This window comes from Syzygium oleosum, unplaced genomic scaffold, assembly GCF_021117445.2.
Source record: "Syzygium oleosum isolate NSW1041296 unplaced genomic scaffold, Sole_v2.1 Sole_v2.13, whole genome shotgun sequence".
NCBI classification, from domain to species: Eukaryota; Viridiplantae; Streptophyta; class Magnoliopsida; order Myrtales; family Myrtaceae; genus Syzygium; species Syzygium oleosum.
In genome coordinates this window covers 2,319,225-2,333,144 of record NW_026607497.1, presented here as the reverse complement: position 1 = coordinate 2,333,144, position 13,920 = coordinate 2,319,225, and the positions used below count along the sequence as shown (strand labels likewise).

The window sequence follows — 13,920 nt, the reverse complement described above, 5'->3', positions numbered from 1 at the left end:
ATCAAAATGAGAATGAGTGAAAATGAAGGTGAATGAACTAACGAAAGAGATAGATCATCAACTAAGGTTAGAAATTGGTAATTTCAGTGTGAATAAATTTGATAAGGTAACCATATGCTTGACTAATTGGCTTATATAAATAGAGTAGTATTTGTGGAGAAAATGACACGAATGATCGCTGAATTATAGCTCAATATAATCCCTGGACTTTTGATTTGTTCAATATGATACAACATTGAACATTTTCATATAATCCACGAACTAAATTGAATATGTACAAAAAATCCAATGATCACATTTAACAAGTTAAAAATTCAAAGATCATATTATACGTTGAGTTAAAGTTCAGGGACCATATCAAATAAATTAAAAGTTCATGAATCACATTTTACATTTGGCAAAAGTTCATTGACCATTTGTGAAACTATCACTAATGTGAAGCCATAATGTCATCAAAGAGTGCAAATGCTCTATATGGAGTCCCGTGTTCTTGTGGATGGAATTAGCATACATATACACTGACACGAGGATGAAAAAATAGGCGTGAAAACACAATGACAACTATCAAGGGAAAAGGCATTTTTGCGCGACAGGCGAGAAGCTCAGCCCTATAGCAACTTGGCGGTTGCACTCCACGGGAAGGACCAAACCGGTCGCACTTATTGATAGTTCTAACATCACTCTCGAATAGTTTTGCACGCTGCACACAGAGAGCAGCTCAGAAACTTCGTAGTTCCGTCACCTTGTCCCCTCGAGGGTCCAAGGTCAAGACATACAACAAACCGTGTAACAAGGTCAGAAACGGAACCGGAGTTCAAAAAGATGCATCTTTTCTGGGAAGACATGTAAAAGAATAAATTACACCTGCTAAGACGACGAATCATAAAAAAAGAAGATTTGCTAAACATCTTGTGGTCATAAAATTATCAATTGACGGCTATTGCAACTGGTGTATTTCCTAGGACTGAAAATCGGCTGTCCTCAGTAACTGTCTTGAATATCTCTGGCTCCAACAGGCTTGGTCTCAGTACGGGCAACCGCAAAAAACTTGCCCTCAAGCCTTCGAGGGTGTGCATAATAACACTTCCACAAAGAGAACCTGCTTCCGCAGTGCGACTCCCTCTCACTCCATCGAAACCTTCAGTAAATCCATACAGGAATCACCTCTTAAGATCTTATTATCTGTTCCAATAAGAACAACTGCCTTGATGATGGCTGTAACCATTGGTCTTATGCTGACCATGCCTAAAATATTTCTTCTTAGCACTCTTCTCTTTCTTAGTGTCATTCTCGTCTCCCATTAGATATCTCTTCTTAGCACTCTTTTCTTTCTTAGTGCCATTCTCTTCAAGCCCCGGTGTCTCCACTTCTCCGCCTTCTTTAACCTTCTTCTTACCGGACTTCCCCTTGGAAACAGATTTTCTCTTCTTCGAAGGTTCGCTAACAGATGCAGACACTCCACTACCCCGCGGCAGTGGCTCTTCCTCATCATCTAACTGCCAATTGCAAAACATCTCTGGCGGATCTGCAAGGTTCAGTTGTACTGATTCCCCCGCCCCAGGGAGCAAGCTACTAAAAGTGACATCTCCTCTAGACCCGCCTTTGCGCTCAATCAGTACAGGGTCCGGTCTGATTAACAGACCAAGAATGCTCCTGTTGGGCCCAAGGCCCATGATGACTTTGGAATTCGTCAAAGTAGTGAAGGCCATTGCAAAAGCAGATCTAATCTGTAATTACAAAATGCATCAGCAAAGATAAACCCTCTTCCTTTCAAGTCTACAAAACCAAAAGATTATCCCCAGACCCTTACCAAAAAAAAAAAGATTATCCCCAGAGTCGACAAGTATAAGTTTTGACAGGCCAAGAAATCAACCATGAGTTTGAAAAGCCAAGAAAAGCATCAGTATGAAGCCCCAACAAATAAAGAGACTGGGGAGCGGAGACCATAGTCTAAAATTAGTTAAAATTCAATAAAACCATTTACCTACGAGTTGTTATCTCATACACCCACATGCTAGATGGTACACAACCTACCATGACTGGTGTGAGCAGCAGTGAGGATCCTTCTGTTTTGTCCGTACGCAAAAGTGGACAACAAACTCACTCAAAAAAATTTACACTTATTTGATGAATATGAAGACTGAACTACATGGAGGCATTAGAATCTGGAAGTTATAACAATTTGTAAAATACACTCGAGGTTTCTTATAAAGATAAAGAGAATAGGTAGAGATTACACTGAGAAGTGATTAACTCTACGCAAACACTTTGATTTGATACCCACAAACTTACGGCCATAATATAATAACAATTTAAATTGGGAGGGTTGGTAGTTCATACCAACAACAAACAGAACAACACAAACAACCGCTACCATAAATGTCGTACACGTATGGATACAGAAGTCAACCTTCTCACACAATAAATGTCGTACACGTATTTAAGTGAACATAGGTTATGTGACACGTAAATCCAAGAAGTAATCACACAGAAATCAGATGATTCAGAAACAAACCTGGAAATAATTGAACGAGTTCTTTCCAATGTCATTATCAGGAGCCTGGAACACACAAAAAAACACACAGTCAATACCATGGCAAATCCATCAAAAAGAATTTTTTTGCGGAGCAAAGATCACCATTCATTATTTGCGAGACACCACTCATTATTTGTAGAACAGATTCTTTATCCAATGAAGGCACCAAACCTGGCCATGTACATCACCCACGCAAAGACGACACTCAAGGTTCTCTTAACTCCTAGAGTTAATTTTGGACACAAAAAGGAGAGAAAAGGATGTGGTTCATTCGACCAAAGGAGAAAAAGGAAGAGATAGAAAAGGTACCAGGCACGACAGGGCGGATCAGTGTTCCCCACCCCATCCAGCACCACTAACCCCACTCCCCATCACCAACCCACGCCCCGTGCGAGGTGAACTTTAACCTCCTCATCCCAACCTTGTATTTGATTATGTGGGGTGCCCAGCCCCAAACTAAATTTTCCATATTAAAAGAACAACCTTAAATCTGACAGAAGATCCTAAACTATAAAAATCTTGATAGGGATATCTGGAAATGAATGGTTTAGTAATATCAGGAACATGTAATATTGAATCCAAGTAAATCACTATCTTGGTAAAATATTTCTCAATTGGACATAGAATTTTAGATGAAAAAACATTTCTCAAATAATTAACGCGGTGATTATAGTCACAAGAGCATAAAAAATAAAGAAAAAATTCGTTTAGAACTAGCAAAAAAAAAGAATGAAAATTAAAAATATATATATGCAGGGCAGGTTGAGCAGGTCCCTGCCACGGAGCAAGGATTTGTCATTTGTCCCTGTCACCACTACACACCCATACCCCACAGTGAATGGGTAGCAACCGCCACATTTGGGACGGGTCCTCATAGGACTCCCCAGTGGGGAAATTTTGCCATCCCTCAGAAAGATCTTGTTCATCTATACTTCTGTAATCAAGCAAAAGCAGGCGAAGAAACCAAACAATGTTCGTCCTGCTTGGGAATAATGTCTGCCACTAGGGCTCACTTGAGAATGAGAACATTTCCAAATTACTGCATAATTCTTAATATGGATCTCCAAGCAGTCCCATGTATATTTAAACTGAAAAATATCAATCCTTATGAACCAACCTGTGGATCCTCAATGGAGATTAAGGAGGGCCGACCTTTGTTTAAAAACCTGATGGGGAAGCCGAGATTAGTGTATAAAAAAAATAGTGTATATTATTATATAGAATAATTTCAAGACAACACTGACGAGGAAAAAGTAATTAATCATAATTGGTTACCCTTTGTCCCGCTTCATATAAAATGTTCCTGCCCCTCTGCAAGATACACCAACATCCAACGTATTTAGCTTCCGTCCATAGAAATCAAAGAATTGCACCTAGTTTAGGATGGACAGAAACAAGGTTTCAGAGTCACTTAAGATCAAATAGAAAGTTATGTATTCCGAGCAGTAAAACCTAGACTAAGACAATTGTCTTGTTCAGGTGGTTAGAGACGGAAAGCTCAATAAATTTTACAAGTCTATTGTACTTGCTAGAAAGTACATACCAATAGCACTCCCAAATTATGTTGACGAAACGCTTGACACTCATGAATACTCTGTAGCATAAATGAAATAAATAGAGAGGGTTAAATATAAGGAAAAAGTAATATCAAAAGGGTATCACACTGAGCCAATCATTTGTACTGAAGGTATATAGAACACAGAAGAATCCATAAGCACAATGATTGATTATACACCACACCAATAGAGCTTCTGGGTATTAAATAGCAGGATACAATTGTTTTAACTCAGTCTAAGTAAGTACAATTCTTCCAGTCCTGCCTATTGACTTAGTTATTCAGTTGAAAGCATTAAAAATATAAAACAGGGGACATCATTGCTATTTAAGCGACTAACCCATGTTTGAGCAAGCAACATTTAAGCATTACCTAACACAGCACCTTAATCCACTGAGCTCTGAATGGACACAGGGGAGATGGAAGTTGAATATAACAGAGGAACTCTCTAGACTACATTTTTCCAGACTTGATGGTAGAACTCATCTCACTGACTTCCTGATGTCTCTGCCGGACCTCTCCAAATGGTTTGACATTAGTAAATTACATTTTTGTCGACCCCCAAAAAGATGACAATACAATTGCTTACATTTAAAACAGCAGTTCCCAAATTATATTGCCACTATGACAGAATGGTCAAGCTACCATTAGTAGCATAAAAATAGAATTCACATGGTAACATGCTCTTTTAGGGCTTCTAAGAAAATTTAAATAATGTTTTCCTTATAGTAAATGACAGGCAGTTTTGCAAGTTAAGACAAGCAGAAAAGCATCAATCCACTCCGTCTATTGGAAATTCCAGATACTCAATGTTGTCCCTGACATTACCGCACAAGAGTAAGTTCCCAGAAGACAATATAAAATTGTTTACTGATACTGAAAAAGAAAAATCATATTGAATATAATTATTCAAATAGCCATGACCAAATTTTGTACTGGAGATTTTCATCTTGGACAATTCCCACTTTCTGCTGTATTTTATAAGCAAAATACATCATTTAAGAAACAAATTTCTAACTCAGCAACTGATATTGAACATGAGAAGATATGGAGGCACCAGATACGAATCTAAACTTCTCGTCAAGATCAAATCATGAACTCAAAATTGCTTACCCGCAACATTGCCATCAGCATGGTGAGAAGGGCATAAGATCCTATTCCCCCAGAATAAACCTGCATACTTCAAGCAACACATGGATTAAACAGTGATCAAAGGCAAGAGAGTTACTGTAACATTTCTTTAGCAAGACATAGTCAACTGGCACCTCATTCAGTTCTCTCTGCTGCAAAAATACTTTCAAGATCAAACATAGAGGTCGCAACGGAGGCCACTTAGATATAGCATCCTGACAGAAAACACAAATTAAATATTTCAAATCCTGAAACATTAAAGTCATCGAACAGATAAATTCATGCTATCATGAATATAGGCAGTAAAAATGTCTATACGAACTAGATACATGACAATCACGTATCAACAACTCAAGAATTCAGATCCTTCACTAAATTCATGGGTGGCAAATCCAGATCTAGATTGTACCATGATGGAAAACTTTTAGGAGCATCTGACTATTAGAGGCATGTTTTAACATGTCTTTTATTCAGCATTGCATAATTCTCAATGCTTCCATCATGGTAAAGAAGCTTATCTTAAACAGGCTTGCCACTCTAAGGCTCGATGGAAAAATGTGGAAGAGAAAAAAGGGACAAACCTTGATGAACTCTGCAGCTTTGGGTCCGTTGTCAACATCAAAACTACAAGGCATAAATTCACAAATTCATCAACAGTAAGAGATCAAAGGAAAAAAAATGCTTTAATGTAAAATTTTATGAAGAAAGACTGCAAAAGAAACAAAGGCCTGATCCTACAAAGTAGAAATAAAGAATCTAAGTACATGACCTGCCAATCGTACATCTACATGTCAAATTAGCATTAGCACGTATTAATAATAGGACATTAAATAGATGGAACCTCCATCTAATCAATACAACATGGTGACATCAGAAAAATACAAAGTTTCAAGCATGCACCGTACTTCTAGAGAATCACTAGCAATCACAAATTGAAAATCTTAAATCAAATCATTACCAAAGCGCTTCTTCAAAAAAAAGAATTGGAAAACGAATTACAATATCAACTAAAAGACAACAAAAAATCATGTCACATACTTAGGGCCCACAAAATCCAGACAATGATTGGACATAATAATGAAAAAAGAAATAAACTAAAGGCGTCCTAAAAGCTTAACTCTACAAAGATTTATCTCAATGCCACAGCTTTTAGTTCTAACTATCTTACATCAACTTAATCATGCATTCATTCATATAGAGCACAAGAAGATGCCTTTTGTTCCTTTCTACCTTGGTTGAAGTTTTGAGTTTTTCACTAGGAAATTTGGACGACTAAACAGACTCTTCTCATATTTGGCATACAGGACTTTCTCTGTCCATGGTTCCAATGTCCATACCTCTTTTCAAGTAGGTTTGTACCACGTGTCTTCAATTGGTATTGGTAGGTTATTAAAAAAAAAAACCTTCCAAATCATGACATCATTTGAAAAATTGAAAACGCGGATTGCGGTAAAAAAAGCACAAGACGTTAAATTGAACTAGAAAAGGGATGGAAGTGACTGAACGAAAAGAAGATAGAACCACTAGAGACTGCCAAACAGCCAGGTCTAGGAAGTAAACATATCATATTTGGCATGCATGTTACATGCCGCGAATAGGTCTTAAAAGTACAAATGATGCAAATTAACTTCCAAACGAATGATCAAAGAAGAAAATAATTTCTTCACCTTATATCGAATGCAACACCACTTTTCTTCTCCACAAATTTAACAATTGGGACACGGGCCTTTGCTATCACCTGCAAAATTTCCAACCGCTTCAGCAAATAGAAGACCAATACCACCAAATACATATAGTAGAACACGACTTTGACATGAACCAAAACTTCACAAAGAGTTCCTGACCTGCATATTTTTTGCAATACCCTTTTGTGACAATGCCCTGGATAGGGCATGTAATCCTAATTGTGGAGTTCTGATACCAGAATCTAGGATCACAACCTAAAAATAGAACACTTTTAGCTTCCAACAGTCCCTAATAACAAAATCTCTTCTAGAAAAAGAACACAATAAATCATAAAAATAACCCACATAACGATGGATAGTATCAGCAGACTAGAACAACTTAAGTACAGCTTCCAGAGCAACATTAATCCAGTAGGGGAAAAGATTGTGCATAGAAAACACTTACTTACATCAATATCACTGGTTGGAAGATAAAGTCCAGTTTGGAAAGACCCAAAAACCTCTACCTAATAAGCATGAAGGATAACATAATACACATAGTTACATAAATATCAATACGCACGAAGCATGAGCAAGTGTGTACACACACGCACGCGCATGTGTGATTGCATGCTTCTGTGGGTGTGTGGGGATGTGTGTTGAGAGAGAGAGAGAGACCGGGGGGGGGAGGAATGCATACGTTGCAATTAGGCCATATGTATTTAATGACGCCAAAGACAGAATTAACAGCTTCATTCCTCGAGGCTTGTTCTTCTGGAGTTGGTGATAGAAAGTCACAGAAATCCACAATCTCTGCAGTGCCAACACCACAGCACAGTTCAGGTAGTAATTCAGATTCATTCGCCAACAAGCACTCTAGCATGGCAAAGTTTTTTATAGCCAAAACATAAGCGCATTTAACACAGAACCTCAACCAAGAATGAATGCAACACACCAAACCAAAGTACTAACTAAATCAAAATTTAACTGAAAACGTGGAAAAAACAGCTTTTTCCTAATTAATGTACTATGTGCACCGTCAGCCTGGCTTAAAATTTACACAAGAGAGGAGTTAACATGCGTTAGAATTTAGTCACGCCATTAACTTGGACACCGATGCCATCCATTCGTCCGCGCTCGCTTCACAAGGTCAGCGAACCTCATAAGTTCCTTCTACACCTACATGAACTTGCAGCCAGGGAGACGAAGATATACTGCAAATCAAGCTCAAGCTGCAGAACTACCTTTGTGTAATTGCAGCATGGGGCTCTCGAACCTGCTATTCCCCCGGAACCACCCGCTCTCGAGCCTCGTCCCCGGTTCCCTAGCCGGCGTCTTCGGCTCGGCCACTTCCGCCGCCGCGGGGACCGGAGCAGCCGGAGCCTCGACCGGCTCGGGCTCCTCCGCGTCGGCGCCGACATCGAGGGAGAAGTAGTCCGGCGCAGCGGCGGCATCGGAGGGAGCGGAGGGGAGCGGCCAGAGGGAGACCTCGCTCCGGAACACCGAGTAAGGCTCGCGGTCACCGGGCGGCGAGGGCGAGGACGAGCGGTCGGCGACCGAGGCGGAGGCGGCGGCGGCGGGCGGAGAGAGCGGGCTCAGGGTCTCGTAGAGGTAGCCCTGGGTGGTGGCGATGGCTTCCTCCATCGGCGGCGCGAGGAGTCGAGAGGATCTCGAAGCGCGGAGGAGCGATCAGCGAATAGCTCGCGCAAGTTTTCGAGCTGTTGCCGCTTCTGCAACCGCTTGCGACGTTTTGCCTCTTCGTCTTCGCCTTTCTTTTGGGAAGGGAGAAGTGTTTTAGGGCTTTTCGGTGTTAACAGGAAACTGCAAATGGGCTTGGGCTTGGGCTTGGGCTTGGTCTTGGGCTTTTTTTGTCAGAAGAAATTTGGGCCCACCAAGATTGTGCAATTTACATACAGCCCCCAAATTTTTCCATATTCGACCAAAAATAAAAATTTCCATAAATTCCGTAATCCCACTAATTCGAATTGGAATGATTACACAAATGATCCATAAACTTGGCCCAATATGTAATGTTGTCCCTAAACTTTAAATTTGTTCGATCTGATCCCTGAAATTTTGGTAAATGTTCAAACTAATTTCTAAATTATATGAAAAAGTTCGGGAATAATATTGACCATTTTCATATAATCCGGGGTTAGATTGAACGTGGACCAAAAATCCGAAGACCAGATTGAACAAATTAAAATTTTGGCAACGATATTGCACACTGGGTTAAAGCTCAGGGACCACATTACAAATTAAAAATTCGGGAACGACATTACACATTGGATCAAAGTTCAGGGATCATTTATGTCGTTTTCCCATCCGAATTTGAAATTTTCATTTTCATGACTCTATTGCCGAGAAATATTGAAATTTTCTAGTACATATAAAAGCAAATCCACAAGTAACATCTGATTCACTTATACAGATACTATGTTGTATATCTTATTCTAAATGCTGAAAGAAACAAAGACCAAGGGCATACAACCACTTCCACTCACATGGGAACTAATAAACATGGTTACCGGCTTACATCCTAGAAATTATTATGAGCTCGGAAATTCTCATATCTGCGCGTCATCGACGACGGGTACCTTCTGATAAGCTACATAGTTTCGGAACCTCTTGGGCAGGATACAAGCGCCACAGAAGCGCTGCTGCAAGAAGATGATCGCTGCGAAAACGAGCCCTCCTAAAGGAATGATCACATCCCAAGCAGTCGAATAGAAGTCTCCTCCCGGAGTTCCATAGATGTACGACCCGTAGACTTGTGGCAAGTAGCTTTGAGCCCTGAAGAGATCGTAACCGTGCGGTAGCAGCCGAACCAAGGTCGTTCCGAGGTAAAAAGAATCTGAAAGGGCCCTCTCAGATGAGTTCCTGAAGACGTTGAGCAGAATCTGAGGCAGGAGAAAGCCATCCAAGATTAGTCCTGCGTAACATTTCAAGCCTCCCCAGATGGAGAAGCCCTGGCTGTTGCTTGTAAAACCTGCAAAAGCGGGATCAATAGCCGTGTTATCAGACCAGCTGCTCCAGCTAAAGATAATAGCCGCCAGTGCTCCGACGGCATATAACAGCAAAGAGACGATCAAAGCCTTCTTTTCTTGGAACCACAAGCCCGCCCCGACCCCGTCCACCTTTCTTGCGGCCCAAATCAGCTGGAGAAGACGGAATTGCATCAAGAAAGCTATCATTGTGGCTACCCTCACCAACACCTCGTTCACTTCGAGCCATTGACCACTTCCGAGAGAAATGTTCTGCCTGTTCCGATTGTACAGGAACAAGGCTTCGATATTGAGCACGAGAGGGATCGCTTGGCCTAAAGTGAGAATCACGAGCATGGCAACAGAAACGAAGGGAAGCACCTCGGGGTGCCTTTTCACGTGAAAGATCTGTAGGCCGATGAAGATGCACAAGAATGTATTAGAAGCAAGGACAAGAGAGAGCTCGAGGTCCAACCTCCAGAAAAAGCGCCTCGCATCCTCCATATAAGGAGCATCGGAAGTCACGTTCAGCCTCTCGAAATGAAGCGGATCGGATCTGTCCCTCGTGCTCTCAATAGTTCCCACAATATAAACTTGCTTTCTCTTCGAATTCAAGGGAGGAAACTGCATTTTGATTAGAATATCACAGTCCAGAGAAATGTCGGCTCGCTGCTCCACGGTTGAGACAACACTTTTACATCCCACCATACATAGGTCACCGGTTTCAGCATCATAAACCCCTTCTGCAGAAATCTCCACTCGGTCATTTGAACTCCAAGACTGATTAAAAACAGCATTTTTGCTCTTGCCCTTCACATGTTGCAGTCCCGTGAAGCCAATGTGGTACGAGATATTGAATCGGGCCTCGCTGCTTGAGGTTGAGTGACTGTCAACAGTGGAAGTCTTATGCCCAATTACAGAAGTCGCTGTATTTAATCTGGAAGCCGACATGTCATAAGCATTTTGCTCATACTTTTGGTCGTCAACAAAGAGAGGGTAAGAATATCCGCTGCCTATTTTTCCTTCAGAATTCTTGACCAACATGCCGAACCTCATATCCAGAGAGTACCAATTCGGATATCTTTCTCTTCCACTTTTCCGATCATTCTTTCCTGGGCACTGCTTCCTTACGCTCTCGGTTTTAGTATACTTATACTTCCAGTCTGGAAACTCCCAAAGACTGCTTTCAGTGCCTCGGAGCATAATGTCTGGGAAATAACCTGAATCCTTCTGGCTCTTCTCGCTCCATATGCGACCTGAAATGACGTCTCTTTCCCTGATTGACCACACTCCTGGGAACATCAACTCAATGCGGACCGAACAATCCTCAACACGAGCAGTCGAGAAAGATCCTGCCACGTTGATTTGACAGGCTTTGATCTGCAGTTGGTTCTTATTCTCATCCCACGTCGCCTCTCCAACCAACGTTGAGTTCGGATTGAACTTTCCATAGTACCCAAAGTCGCTATTGTTTGAATATTGCAGCAACACCCGCATCTTCCGTTCACCTTCGGAACAATCGATTTCATCGAGGGACATCACAGGGGGCAAGTATCCTGAAGGGCCCGAGACGGGTGTGCAGTGTTTGACAGGACTACAATCAGGTGCATATTTAAGATAGAGTTCTCTGCCTTGGTTCTGGAAAGCCGAACAGAAGCTTCCACTCCGGGGTGCTAAACCCGGCGAAAGATTGCTCTTCCCATTATTGAGTTTCCCAGAAACCAAACTGTACTTGTAATTTTTCCGAGGAAACATCAACATCGATATGGCATCAAAATAATTCTTGTCATCTGAAGGACTCAAACTCTCCAAAATGCCAGTAAATAAGCTAGTGACACTAGCAGAATTGTTTACATTATTGAGCTTAAGCACAACATCAAGATTCAGAGAGTCACCTCGTCTCGAGAGAGAGGACCCAACCATACAGAGCTTCCCCGAAGATTCCGACCAGAGACCTTCTAACTGGAAAGTGATGGAACTCCTAGTCCAGCGCCGACCATTGGCCGCCCTTACAGGAGTGGCTCCTAAGTATGTCTGACCATACCCGTAGTAGTCTCCTCCATCATAGTAGTCGTAACCCGAGATTTGGATTCTCAGGTCTGCTTCGACCTTGAGCACCCCGGCGCAATCGGTCTTGTAGACGTTGCGAACACGAAATGAGACGGAATTGGACGTCCTAGAAGAGGAGGGTCCTAGAATGTTTTCGCCACCAGTGTAGTAAGCAGCTTGATGATAGTAGTAAGCAGCTTGATGATAGTCGGAGAGTGGCATGGTGGCTCGTGAATACATGTTGGGAGCGGCTTCAGGGACAATTGAAGCACAGTGGTCGGAGTAAGAGATTTGTTTTGCAGCTGCATGCCAAGATGGGTTCGTGCTCATGGAGAGCGAGATGCATAGCAGAGCGAAAACCCATGCTGGCCTGAGAGATCCAATTTTAGTAGCCATTTGGTGAGGAGGAGAAATTGTGAGAAAGACGAGGTGATCGGTGAATATTTATGTGGTGAGAGGAACTTGATGACAGGACTCTAAGGACCATATTTTTTGGCTTTATTTACAAAAACTTCGTCTTCTGACTGAGAAGAGATATAAGCTAGAGGCCTAGTGGATGAATTATGGGTTTGATTTCCAAGCTGGCAAAGACTTCCGTATGTTGACTGTGCATCTGCTACAATACAAGACATGGCGTGCAAAAGATAAGATTCACCACCAATAGGGATATCAACTCTTAAAGCTTTTTTCTCTTCTTCTGCACAAAGAAGTCGAGGCTTCAAGTTGACGTTCCGGTTGAACAAGGATTTCCATTCACCAAAATGGTTAATGATCACGAGAGTGCATCCACTCATGCCTCCCTTTGATCTTTTGTACGTTTGATCTAAGATCATCTTTTTATTTCTCGATATCTCATTTATCTTTCAACTTAGCCAGCGGAGTCTTAGCCCAGACCCATGAAACCTCGGATGCAACGAAGTCTTGTATACTCGTCACAAATTTACCTTCATATGATATCCCGTATCTTTAAATAAAATGTAATTCATACGATACTTATATCACGTTCAACCAACAATCGTCTAAACATTTACTTTGAATTTGCAGCGGTATTCATTATCATAACCGCGTCCAAAAATCATGATCACTAGAGACAGTTCCTTTATTCATTCGTACTAAGTAATCCCGTCGCATCAAGTAGAAAATTGAGTACCGATTTGAGAGATCTCCTAGCCTTTTGCCCCGTCGCTTAAGCAAATGAATAGGGCTTGCATGGACAAGGCCCGAGGAGCGGATTGAACAGTGCAACGCATCATAGACGATGTAAATGTCATTTCCTCTTGGAAAAAAACACAGAATGTCGTTGTCGGTTTTGTCACGCGGTTGGAATGGAGCCACGAAGTTAATGCGTGGAAGACGATGCGTGCGAAGACTTCAGCAGTCGAGCGTCGAGTCAACGTCAACGGCGAAGACGAGGAATTTTCCAATTCGAACCAAACGAGACGACAAGGAAGAATGCGACAATTCCAAGGCGAACTTTTCCAAAGTTGCCTTGGAGTGGAGCCCTTCTCCTATCTACTCTTATTGGAGTGGGAGAGACCGAGGACAGGCAATAGGAACGGAAGAACCCCAATTTTGTTTCCATATACTAACATATTAAGAAACCGCCAATTTCGCCGAGACGGATTAATCCAATTCGCTAATGCCAGACCATGCCTCCGAAAGCTCTAGGAGACTATGGAGAACACGGTTAGATTAGTCGAGTACCCAAAGAAACCTAAACGCCTGCTATATGAAAAATAAGAATAGAAATTTCAAAAGTCCCAATTCTGTATTGGTGATGAAATTATTTACAGAGGCAATAAACTACACAAATACAGAGAAAGCAAATGAACATTCCTAATCCCATCATAGATTTTTGACAAAAACGAGAGCAGACAGTTCAATATATCAGAACAGCATCTGGATCAATTTAATAATGAGGGGTAAAATAATCAGATGGCATGCTGAACAAAACGCCACAGTGATCAGAGTAAACCCATTATCAAGAGACACCAAACTGTT

At 41.5% G+C, this 13,920-nt stretch overlaps 2 protein-coding genes across 3 annotated transcripts; both read right to left on the bottom strand.

The window, feature by feature from the left end:
* Positions 1 to 669: 669 nt before the first annotated feature.
* On the bottom strand, positions 670 to 8,659 carry LOC115664972 (uncharacterized). Of its 2 annotated transcripts, XM_056317260.1 has the most exons (13): positions 8,131 to 8,658; positions 7,587 to 7,699; positions 7,357 to 7,413; positions 7,067 to 7,162; positions 6,890 to 6,960; positions 5,804 to 5,846; positions 5,357 to 5,437; positions 5,205 to 5,264; positions 4,080 to 4,130; positions 3,812 to 3,909; positions 3,654 to 3,702; positions 2,516 to 2,560; positions 670 to 1,727 (listed from the first exon to the last, which is right to left on the bottom strand). In XM_056317260.1, the coding sequence occupies exons 1-13, from the start codon at positions 8,528 to 8,530 to the stop codon at positions 1,179 to 1,181; spliced, it is 1,713 nt and encodes a 570-aa protein (XP_056173235.1). In that variant the 5' UTR covers positions 8,531 to 8,658; the 3' UTR covers positions 670 to 1,178. The 2 variants fall into 2 exon arrangements, with proteins under 2 accessions (XP_056173235.1, XP_056173236.1); XM_056317261.1 differs by lacking the exon at positions 4,080 to 4,130 and having other exon boundaries at positions 8,131 to 8,659.
* Positions 8,660 to 9,453: 794 nt separating this feature from the next.
* On the bottom strand, positions 9,454 to 12,315 carry LOC115664296 (uncharacterized). The gene has a single exon (XM_030586244.2). The coding sequence runs from the start codon at positions 12,313 to 12,315 to the stop codon at positions 9,454 to 9,456; it is 2,862 nt and encodes a 953-aa protein (XP_030442104.1).
* Between the last annotated feature and the right edge of the window lie 1,605 nt (positions 12,316 to 13,920).